This window comes from Ursus arctos, unplaced genomic scaffold (genome assembly GCF_023065955.2).
Source record: "Ursus arctos isolate Adak ecotype North America unplaced genomic scaffold, UrsArc2.0 scaffold_2, whole genome shotgun sequence".
Lineage (NCBI taxonomy): Eukaryota > Metazoa > Chordata > Mammalia > Carnivora > Ursidae > Ursus > Ursus arctos.
In genome coordinates this window covers 81,937,470-81,950,288 of record NW_026622874.1, presented here as the reverse complement: position 1 = coordinate 81,950,288, position 12,819 = coordinate 81,937,470, and the positions used below count along the sequence as shown (strand labels likewise).

The 12,819-nt window shown below is 36.7% G+C and overlaps 1 protein-coding gene across 1 annotated transcript in view; it reads right to left on the bottom strand.

Annotated features, from left to right (window-relative positions):
* Window positions 1-12,819, bottom strand: part of LOC113267501 (phospholipid-transporting ATPase ABCA3-like) — a 160,715-nt gene that overhangs the window by 105,755 nt on the left and 42,141 nt on the right. Inside the window, exons 8-10 of the mRNA XM_048224503.1 lie at window positions 6,775-6,948; window positions 5,582-5,760; window positions 4,666-4,800 (exon numbers count right to left, since the gene is read on the bottom strand). Coding sequence (XP_048080460.1) covers window positions 4,666-4,800; window positions 5,582-5,760; window positions 6,775-6,948 — 488 coding nt within the window. The remainder of the gene's footprint in view (window positions 1-4,665; window positions 4,801-5,581; window positions 5,761-6,774; window positions 6,949-12,819) is intronic.

Below are 12,819 nucleotides of genomic sequence, written 5' to 3'. Positions count from 1 at the left end.
GTCTGAGTTGGGATGACATCTACTACATCCTGGACCTGGTGCAGTTTCCTTTCCTGCTCTGGACTCCAGTCAAAGTTGGCATTTGTGTGTGTGTGTGTGTGTGTGTGTGTGTGTGTGTGTGTGTGTGTTACTTGGTATAGGGGTAAAAGCAGTATTCTCAGGTACAGAATATATTCGCTTCAAAACCTGAAGTGGCCAGCAGGCACACTTTTCATTTTTCCTTTTTCATTGTGGGAAGTATAAAATACACTAAATTATCCTTTGCTTTGGAAAGACTTACTGGCAGATACAAGATCACTAACTTGGAAAAATTTTACTGATGTAGTGAGCTCCTGAATCTTTACAGGCTTTATCTGTCCCTTCCTCAGAATACATGCTTGACCAAGGCCTCCAAAATACTTGCCATTTCTTGCTTATCTGGTCCAATTATCAATATAGTGGGCCAGAGTGATGCTCTCCAAAATGTATAGCTAATCCAGCTCCCTTCAGATTATATTAGGACAGAGAGCTGAAGAGCCTATAATCCTGGACAAATAAATATATACTGTTGCTGTCTACTCAAATGAATACAAAGATTTCTGATCCCCATTTTTATGGTACAGGAAAAATGAATTTGCCAAATCCGTGGCCCTATATCATGTTCTCAGGCTGTATTAACATATCACAAGTGAAAATGACCACATCTGACACAACAGCTGCAAATAGGTGAACTATTTGTTTGAATTTGTGGTAGATCCACTGTCATTGTGCAGGTATGCAAGGACCAGAGTGGGGAGTTAAATGGGGTTAAGGGGAATTGCTAGTTATGCTGCTTTCATCTCAGCCACTTTCCCAAGAATGTGATGTTGCCTTTGATTTACCATCTTGACCAGTGAGGGTACACAGTTTCAAAGAATTCCACCTGGCTTTTCCAGTAGGATAGCTCTTCCCCAGAGGCCAAGGAGCCAAGGTAAGGGTTTACACTAACTGTCACGGATGTCATTTCTGATGATACATTTGGCAACTATGGAAATGTCCACTAGATGGTACTGTAGTCCCAGTATACCTACTGTAAGTCATCAAAAGCCAAGATTACATTTATTACCTAGCCTGCACATAGCCTTGCTCTAACAACAGGATCCTGATGGTACTTTGGGTCTCCAAGTATGGTTACACAAGTAAATTGCTGGAAGCCCCCTTGCGGGACTTGGGTAATCATTATCATGTTCACTTGCTGTGGTGTTGCAGAGCACTTCTACCTAGCCAATCCAGACTCTCCTTCAGTCAATGAGTATGTGCTCTGAAAACTGAAAACTGTGGAGGAGACCATGAATTTCTATATCAGGTGCTGTCTTAGCTCCTGATGATCCAACTTTTATTTCTTCTGGTAGTACAGGTTGGGCAATATAGTCACTAGCTATCCTCCTATCTTGCCGCAAGAGAGCTGTGTTCTACCATCATTTGTGGACCAGGTGTCCCAGACTGTCCCTCCATACTTGACACTTTATTAGAAAAATTGTTCCTGTGTCACCACCTATCCTCTATTATGTTGGACTCACATTACCTCCACTGCTACTAGTGAGTTCATTTCTGTTAAGGTTATCTCCTACTGCCAGCCTTTATCAGTGATGCTGGTATTCCTCTCACTAGTATATTCCTTATTGCTTTGACTGGGTCCACCTGCAAAAGCATGGTCATATGGTAGATTAATTGGGTGAAACTGGTTCAGGGTCTTTCTGAGGTTGCAATCAAGTGACAACCTGGGCTAAAGTCATCTGAACACTTGATCAAGACCAGGCTATCCTGGGGCGCCTGGGTGGCACAGCGGTTAAGCGTCTGCCTTCGGCTCAGGGCGTGATCCTGGCGTTACGGGATCGAGCCCCACATCAGGCTCCTCCGCTAGGAGCCTGCTTCTTCCTCTCCCACTCCCCCTGCTTGTGTTCCCTCTCTCGCTGGCTGTCTCTATCTCTGTCGAATGAATAAAGAAATAAAATCTTAAAAAAAAAAAAAAAAAAGACCAGGCTATCCACTTCCAAGCAGGCCTTGGACTCAAGTTCATACTGATTGTTTGGAGAAGATTCAGTTCTTGTCTATATGAGCAGCTTGAATGATATGGTGCTATCTTCAGAGCAAGCAATTCACAATCAAGGCAAAAGCCATAATGACTGCTATGACCCAGTCTTAGAAGTCCCATACTTTACTTGCACAGTATTATACAGGTTACAAGGTCAGCCTATTATTCACTGCAGAAGGAGACTACACAAAAATGTGAGTATCAGTGAGGATCCCTGGGGGCCATCATGAAGGCTGCCAGCAACCACAGTTCACCCTCTGCCTCCAATGATTCATTTTGTTCTCACATAACAACACCTTCATCTGCTCTCAGTGCTACAAATGTCTCAAGCACTTATAGCATCCCCTCAAAGTCCAGGGTCTTGTCATCTAAATCAGGTCCAGGTGTCAATGAGCCTCCTGTGGTCTAGTTTCTGGAGATTACCTCTTAGAGTACAATTACTCTAGAACAGAAGACCTGTGATCAAAAGGGACTTGAAATCTACCATCTTTCACTCTCCCCACAAAGCCAACACAAACTCGTGGGATATGCATAATTTAACCACTATACATGAAGTAAGTGGAAAGCAAGAAGCATAAAGCAGTCAAATTAAATTCTGAAATCTACTATTTGGCATTGCTGGCAGTTCTTTGATTAGGACTCAAGACCAGAGAATGATTCTCCAAGGTTCTTGACTCTACCTTTTTTCTCAACTCTGACTTCTCAATCATCCTTCCTTCACCATGAAAAACATCCCATGGCTACAGCTGTTTTTTCTAGACTGCTTTCTATTTGTAGGAGTTTGACAGTTCAAAGGCCTCTGTTCATTTTTTACTATTTCAGTCCTTTTAAAGAAGCTAGGGGTATTTCTTGTAGCACAATTTTATTTAGATTTTTCTCACTCAAGTCACAAAAGCCACTCCTACAAATATATTTGAGACAATCCTTCTTTATCTTTGGCTTCTGTTGGGGTTCCTGACAAATAATGCCTTAAGTTGTTACTGTCACTACTGTTTGATTGAATGGCACCCTGAGGCACCACCTTACATATTTCTCCATATAAAACAAGGGCTTTACTAAATATTTTTAATTTTGATTATAGTTGACACACAATGTTACATTAGTTTCAGGTGTACAACTTAGGGATTTGACAAGTTTATACATTATGTTCACCACAAGTATAGCTACCATCTGTTCCATTACATCACTATTATGAAATTATTAACTATATTCCTTATGCTCTTTTTATTCCCCTAACTTGCTCATGCCATAACTGGAGGCCTGTATCTTTCTTTCCTCTTCACCCATTTTCCCCAAGCTCCCATCCCCCTTCCCTCTAGAACCATCAATTTGTTCTCTGTATTTACAGTTCTGGTTCTGCTTTTTGCTTATTCACTTTTTAGCTTCCACTTAGGAGTTGTATCATACGATATTTGTGTTTCTCAGTCTGACTTATTTTATGTAGCATAATACACTCTAGGTCCATCCATGTTGTGTCAAATGGCACAATCTCATCCTTTCTTATGACTGTGTAATATTCCATTGTGTACATACACACATTTTCCTTATCCATTCATCTACTGATGGGCACTTAGGCTGCTTCCACATTTTGGCTATGGTAAATAATGCTTCAGTAAACACTGAGCTACATATATCTTTTTGAGTTACTGTGTTCATTTTCCCTGGGTAAATACCAATAGTGGAATTATTGGATCATATGGTAATTCTACCACCAACAGTACATGAGGGTTCCTTTTTCTCCCTGCCAACACTGTTGTTTCCTCTGTCTTTTATTTTAGCCATTCTGACAGGTGTGAGGTGATATCTCATTGTGGTTTTGATTTGCATTTCCCTGATGATGAGTGATGTTGAGCACTTCTTCATGTATCTGTTGGCCATCTTCTTTGGGAAAATGTTCAGGTCCTCTGTCCATTTTTAAATCAGATTGTTTCTTTTTTTGGTGTTGGGTTCTGTGAGGTTTTTTTCCATATTTTGGATATTAACCCCTTATCAGATATATCATTTGCAATTATCTTCTCCCATTCAGGCTGTTCTGTTTTGTTGATGGTTATATACACATCTCCAAAATTAGCTGAATTTGCAGGGAGGGCTCTGGGTTTCCCAAGGCTGTGGGGTTAGGAGCTCAAACCAAGCTTAGGTAGACCTCTGAGAGGCAATGCCAGCCAATGTATAGGTTACCTGAATACTACATGCCTACAGTTGGTGCAGATAAATTAAGAGATTCAAAAGTCCTCCCTTGATGAATTCCTTGACAGAGGAGAGGTTACGTAACAGATAAATGCAAAACATTTGTGAACAGAAATTACTGTTCATACATTCAAATTATTCATCTACAATAGACTCTACTTTTTAAAATGAGAGCATTTGTGGAAGACACCATATAGTTTATAAAAAACCTGAATCTATTCTGGAGGAAGGAGAAAGATGTGACTTTTTATTACATACTGAAAAAGTTTAATTTTGATCTTTCTCAAAGGAAGTAAACAGAATGGCCATGACTTATTATTAGCATGTAATATTTTTCTTGATATTTCTAGTAACTATAATCATTTACGATGAACTATAAACTAAATTTCAGTCCCATCAAGAAGAAAAAATTTGTGAAACAATACCTTGCACAAATGTTTGATTTGGATACCTGCCACCAAATTAGCAGGCTCTGCTTCAAAATACTTGCTTCCATTTGTTTCATAAAATTGCCTTGTTTCCTTTTTTTCCTCAGGTGTTTCCCCAAACCAGTGAGAGCGCTAAAAAGGAGGGGAGAATAAAAGTGAAATCACTGCAATGGTATTGAAAAATGATGCAATAGAAAATACTCTAGCCTGTTACCTTTTGTACTGAGAATGGATTGCTGAAAATTTCTTGGGATTAAATTTTGGAGCTAATTGGCTTAACTTGAATCCCCAAGGCATAAAAGCAGACTATTCTATTAAAATCATAACTGTCCAAGAGGGACAATGAAAATTGCTCCAAAATGAGGTCATAGCAAAAATGACTGCACCACTCTTTGTCATATCTTCTCTTAGCCATACATAAACCAATAAGAACAAAGGAAAAGACTGAGAAAGGAGGGCAAGATATACATGATTCCCATCATGCTATGGCTCTGACTCTAAGAGATCTGTGCTAAACAAGGATATAAAACAAGTGGTGAGTGCCCAGATAGGGGACATAACTAAACCTCTTCTTTTTACCACCCAAAGACCCATACTATATTAATTTCGTTATGCCTGAGTTCAATCATTTATGAAATACTTGCCTGTAAATGTGATGGAATACTCAGAATTTGTGAAGATTGGAGTTACAGGCCATGATCTACAGATTATTTAATAGTTATATATATACTGGATGCTTTAAAGTGTATTAGGAAAATGCCAATAAATGGCCAGAGTCACTAAAATGATTCACCTGATCTATTGGATCAATTATAGATAGTGCACAATTAGCTCATGGTGGCTTTTACAGAAATTACAATACATGTTCATAGGGGCTGTGGCCTCTCTCAGTAACAGAAGCATTAGAACTCACCAGCAAGAAAAAGTTCCATGGCTTGGGCACACCATACTCCCCTGGAAAGACAGCTTCTATATACCAGGCCACAAGGCCATATAAGAAAGCATCAAATAAAAACATTCCCAGTACGTGGGCAAAGTCAAAGTTCTCCATTTTGGGTGATGAGAAGATGTTACTCCATTTAATTCCAATTTCTAAGAGATAACAGTTGACATTTAATTTAGGTGCCAATTGACACTAAAACAGTTATCCATCTGCATCATAATTAAAAAGTGAAGAAAAAAGGTGTTAATATTCTACAGAGATTCCTATTATAGTCAGTTACTTTCTTTTTTCTTTTTTTTTTTTTTTAAAGATTTTTTTATTTATTTATTCGACAGAGATAGAGACAGCCAGCGAGAGAGGGAACACAAGCAGGGGGAGTGGGAGAGGAAGAAGCAGGCTCCTAGCGGAGGAGCCTGATGTGGGGCTCGATCCCATAACGCCAGGATCACGCCCTGAGCCGAAGGCAGACGCTTAACCGCTATGCCACCCAGGCGCCCCTATAGTCAGTTACTTTCTTATACCATTAGAATTTAGGACATCTGAGCAAGTAATCATGTAAGATGCTTCCTAGTGTGCCAGAAACAATCATTTATGAGTGAAACAAAGATAAAATATACACTACATTAAAAACTAATGAAATACTGTGTGGTGACTAACATAATAAAAAAATAAAATAAAACCTAAAAAAAAAGACAAAATATACTAAGTCAGGAATATAAACTTTAAGAAAAATAAGCAAACCTACGGTTTAAGACACTGACTCCTCCCTTTCCACCCCTCCTCATGCTAAATGTTCACTGGAAAATATAATTTTAGAAAACCATAATCATTGAAAAGCAGGGATAAATGTTATCTACAGAAGAGAAGACTAGAAGAATTTTTGTGTAGATATTGCACTGATAAAAAAGGAAGACTAAAAGTTACTAAGAGCAGACCTGTTTTGCTTCCTCTCTTGGCACTTAACAGCAGCCAGGAACTCCAAATGAGTAGGGAAAGATACTAACAGACCTGAGTAAATTTATGGAGAGAATGTGGAAGCACTCATGTACTACAGGTGATTGTATGAAGTAATACCATTTTCTGAAGGACATTTTAATAATATTAATTTTAAAATTGTGAACATCTTGTCAGAATATGGTCAAATTTATAAGGTAAATACTCACTCTCCATCTCTGCCTTGACAAGGAATTTAGTTCCCAGTGCCATTGCAATATTCAAGCTGAGACAGGAAGCCAGCTTCTGGGTGAATGTCATTTGCACAAAGTTTGTAGAGACTGTAACAATTGGAAAGTAGGTAGCAAAATAAATGAAACCTCCAACAGAAACAGCAAAATGTGCTGGAAATAAAAAGGAAATTATAAGGTCAATTAAAGCAACATGCAGAAACCTAAACTACAAATAACTTCGTGTTACTGGAAGAGTGTAATAAAATAAGCACAGTGAGAATAGAAATTTATTTTTCACCATTTGCTCACCATTATATAATGCGTGGCATTTAGTAGGTGCACAAAAGTATATTTTGAATGAATGGCTGAAATTAAACATCAGTAATTCTTCTGGAATTTATCATTCTATAATGTAGTAACTATGAATATTATAGTTCTTAATGGAAATTTTACATATTTATTACCATTCAGTATAAAAAATTACAAATGTAAATAAATACTATTAATGGCATAATTAGAAAATACCTAGATTGTATTTCCAAATACTATGAGATTCAGTCTATGTCATGATACTTGGGGAAACGAAGGATACCTGAATAAACAGAAATACAAAGTTGGTCTCAAAAAGCAGATATGGTTTAAAATATGAAGAGTTCCAAAAATGTGACTCTGATAAAACACTAAAAAGAAAATTCCTGTTAATAAACCAATTAACATCATTAGGAGTTAAAATTCAGCTAAATAAAAATGGTATATTATAAAGTACAACATATTATCCCACTACTAGGAATGATTCTTCCTTTCCCTCTTTACCTCACTTACATATCATATTCACCAACTAGAACACTTACGTTTTATATACTGATCAATGTGTGTTCTTTTTTAAAATTAAAATTATAAAGAGAATGAGAGATAACAAATAAGAGATAACAAAGACAATATATTAGATACACCTGATAAAATAGCATCAAAATATATAATGCAAAAAAAAAAACAGAAGTTCTAGAATAAATATATAAATGTACAATCGTAGTGGAAATTTTAACCATTTTTCTCAGAATTAACAAACTTGGCCTAGTGAAAATACATGTCGACTACCCCAAGCAACCTCAAAATATACATTTTTCAAACATTGGAATATTGATTTTTTAAAAACCGGACACTGACTAGGTCATAAAGTAAATCCTAACAAATTTCAAAGGAATTATTTTAAACTGGCAATCAATAACCAGAAGATATCCATAAAAACCCAATATGTTGAGAAATTCAAGATATACATCTATGAATAATTCTCAAATAAAGAAGAAAATTATAAGAAAAATTATAAAACATTTTAATGTAACAACAGGAAAAAGCTTACTTATCAAAATTTGTGTCATGCAGTCAAACCAGTACTAAGAGCGAAATGACTAGCCTTAAATTCATTTATTAAAAGAAATAAGACAAACATTCACTATCACAAGTTTTAAAAAATGGTAATAAATACAAAGTTTATGGAATGTTAAGAGGATCAACAAAGCCAAAAGCTGATTCTCTGTAGAGACTAATACTAACAAACCTGTTGTGAAACTGATTAAGAAAAAAAAAAGAAAAAGAGAAGACACAAATTACCAGTATGAAGAGTAAAAGAGGATAGGTCATGACAGACATTAGTAAAGACATTAAAAACATAAGAAACCATATTAAATTAATGACATTGCACCAACAGATTTCAAAACTAAAAATATAAGTTAAAGAAAGTATAGGAAGATTGGTAGAAGGAAGGGAAGAATGAAGGTGGGGTAAACAGAAGGGGGAATGAACCGTGACAGACTACGGACTCTGGGAAACAAACTGAGGGCTTCAGAGGGGCAGGGGGTGGGGGATTGGGATAGGCCGGTGATGGGTATTAAGGAGGGCACATATTACATGGTGCACTGGGTGTTATACACAAATAATGAATCATGGAACAGTACATCAAAAACTAAGGATGTACTGTATGGTGACTAACATAACATAATAAAAAATTATTATAAAAATAGTGAACAAAAAAAAAAAAAAAGAAAAAAGAAAAGAAAATACAACTTACCAAAACTGAAAGAACTAGAAAACCTGAATGTCCTAAGGTCATAAAAGAAATTGAATCAATAATTAAAACCCTTCCCAGTGCTTTTTCAGCAACTTCTAGCAGATATTCAAAGAAGAAATAATTAGAATACTGTGCTGAAATTCCCAGAGAGATAGAGATACAGGAAAAGAGGACATCCTTCCTAAATACTTTTATAAAACTACCATTACTTGATATCAAAATCAAATAAAGACAGTATAAAAAAGGAAATTATAGAGCAATTTCACTCTTGAACATATAGGTAAAAATCTTAAAACAAATATAAGCAAAATTAATCCAGCATGAATATAAAGGAAAACATATCCTGACAAATTTAAATTTATTCCAAGAATATGAGATTGGTATTATATTTAAAAATCAGCTTATATAATGTACGATGTTAAGAAAAAATATATTTTTACCATTTCAATAAATGCAAATAAAAAATGCTAAATAAAACTCTACATCCTTAGCTCAGATAAAATTCTTGAAACAGTAAATGAATAAAATCTTTTTAACCTGATAAATTATATACCTATATAATTTAAAAGTTTCCAGTCAACTTTATACTCTAAAAAGTTGTTGTTGGACCTCAATTTTAAAGTGGATATGTAGGGGAATTTTCCCCACACCATCAAGCAAGTCTCCAGGACATTAGCTGGGTGTCACAAAATTCAACTCAATTTTGGCACTATTCCAAGATAGCATCAGATTCCACAGTTTAAGGATTCAGTCCTACAGGGCTATTCCCCTTACCCCAACTTCAGATGCCAGTCCCAAGCCCAGGTTATTACCTTTTCTCCTGCTGACTAGCTATAGATCAGAGTTTCCAAGGACCACCTTCTTGGGCTCAAATAATCTGCTAGAGAGGAGAATTTAAGATGGTGGAGGAGTAGGGGGGCCCTAAGTTTGTCTCATCCCTCAAATACAGCTAGATAGTATCAAATCATTCTGAATACCTAAGAAATCAATCAGAGATCTGAGAAAACAAATGCTGCAAGCCTACAAATAGAAAAACAACCACCATTTGGAAGGTAGAAGGTTCTGAGACTTGAACCCAGTGATACACCTGCTTAAGGAGGCTACCCCAAAGTATTATAAGCAGCAGAGCACAGAACTGAAACTTTCAGAAGTCTGCTACAGTGGGGTATATGCTTGCAATGAAACTAGACCACTTTCTTACACCTTACACAAATTCAAAATGGATGAAAGACCTAAATGTGAGACAGGAATCCATCACAATCCTAGCAGAGACACAGGCAGCAACCTCTTTGACCTCAGCCACAGAAACTTCTTGCTAGATACGTCTCCAAAGGCAAGGGAAACAAAAGCAAACATGAACTGTTGGGACTTCATCAGGATAAAAAGCTTTTGCACAGCAAAGCAAGCAATCAACAAAACTAAAAGGCAACCTATAGAATGGGAGAAGATGTTTGCAAACAACATATCTGATAAAGGGCTAGTATCCAAAATCTATAAAGAACTTATTAAACTCAACACCCCAAAACCAAAAAATCCAGTTTAGAAATGGGGAGAAGGTATGAACAGACATTTCTGTGAAGAAGACATACAGAAGGCTAACAGACATGAAAAAATGCTCACGGGCATCAGGGCAATACAAACGAAAACCACCTGTGAGATACCATCTCACACCTGTCAAAATGGCTAAAATGAGAAACTCAGGAAAAAATAGATTTGGTGAAGATGTGGAGAAAGGGGAACCCTCTTACACTGTTGCTGGGAATGCAAACTGGTGCAGCCACTTGGGAAACAGTATGGAAGTTCCTCACAAAAGTTAAAAATAGAACTACCCTATGACCCAGCAATTAAACTACTAGGTATTTACCCAAAGGATATAAACATAGTGATTTGAAAGGGCACATGCACCCCAATGTTTATGGCAGCAATGTCCACAATACCCAAAATATGGAAAGAAGGGGAACTCTCTTAACTGTTGGTAGGAATGGAAACTGGTGTAGCCACTCTGGAAAACAGCATGGAGGTTCCTCAAAAAAGTTAAAAATAGAGCTACCCTACAACCCAGCAACTGCACTACTAGGTATTTATCCAAAGGAGATAAACATAGCGATTCAAAGGGGCACATGCACCCCAATGTTTATAGCACCAATGTCCAAGATAGCCAAAATATGGAAAGAGCCCGGATGTCCATCAACAGATGAATGGATATAAGAAGATGTGAGATTTATATATATATATATATATATATATATATATATATATATATATATATATATATATAACTCAGCCATCAAAAAGAATGAAATCTTGCTATTTGCAAAACATGGATGGAGCTAGAGTGTATTATGTTAAGTGAAATAAGTCATCAGAGAAAGATAAATACCATATGATTTCACTTATATGCAGAATTTAAGAAGGAAAACAGATGAACGAATGGAAAGCAGGGAAAGAAAAATAGGAGAGAGAGAAACAAGTCATAAGAGACTCTTGATAGAGAACAAATTGAGGATTGATGGAGGGAGGTGGGTGGGGGATGGGCTAGATGGGTGATGGGTATTAAAGAGGGCACTTGTGATGACCACTGGATGTCGTATGTAAGTGATGAATCACTGAAATCTACTCCAGAAACCAATACTGCACTATATGTTAATTAACAAAATTAAAATTAAAAAAAAGACAAACATCTCAATGGATTTTCATACTGACTTGAAAGTAATACAAATAAGAAATATTAATAATAACAAATTACATAACCTAGATGCAATGGACAAAATCTCTGAAATGCAGAACCTACCAATATTAACTCAGGAAGATATAGAAAATCTGAATGGACCTATAACAAGCAAAGATATTGAATTACTACCAAGAACTTTCCAATTTAAAAAAGTGAAGTATCAGGGATGCCTCGGTGGCTCAGGCCATTAAGCAGCTGCCTTCGATTCAGGTCATGATCTTGGGGTCCTGGGATCAAGCCCCACGTTGGGATCCCTGCTCAGTGGGGAGTCTCTTCTCCCTCTCCCTCCACCCCCTGCTTCCCCCCACTCATGCTTGCTCTCTCTCAAATAAATAACTTCTTAAACTCAACACACCAAAAAAAAAATAATCAAATCAAAAAATGGGCAGAAGATATTAACACTTTTCCAATGAAGACATACGAATGGCTAACAGACACATGAAAAAATGTTCAACATCATTAGCCATCAGGGAAATTCAAATCAAAACCACATTGAGAAACCACCTTACACCAGTTAAGAATGGCAAAAATCGACAAGGCAAGAAACAACAAATGTTGGAGAGGATGTGGAGAAAGGGGAACTCTCTTACACTGTTGGTAGGAATGCAAGTTGGTACAGCCACTTTAGAAAACAGTGTGGGGTCCCTCAAAAAGTTAAAAATAGAGCTACCCTATGACCCAGCAATTGCACTACTAGGTATTTACCCCAATACAGATGTAGTGAAGAGAAGGGCCATATGCACCCCAATGTTCATAGCAGCATTGTCCACAATAACCAAACTGTGGAAGGAGCTGAGATACCTATCAACAGACAAACGGATAGAGAAGATGTGGTCCATATATACAATGGAATATTACTCAGCCATCAGAAAGGATGATTACCCAACATTTGCATCAACATGGATGGAACTGGAGGAAACATAATTATGAAAAATAAAAATAAAATAAATAAATAAATAAAAGTAAACACACACACACATACCACACACACACACGTACACAAAATAAATGAAATCTTAAAAAAATAAAAAAGCAAAATACCAAATGGCTTCACTGGTGAATTATATGGAAATTTAGAGAATAATTAACACCAATCCCTCTTAAACTTTCCAAAATATATAGAGAAAGGACTGCTTCATAACTCATTCCATGAGGTCAGAATAGCCCAAGTAACAAAGTCAGGGAAAGACATCACAAGAAAATAAAATATGTGAATTATAGATGCAAAAGTCATCAACAAAAT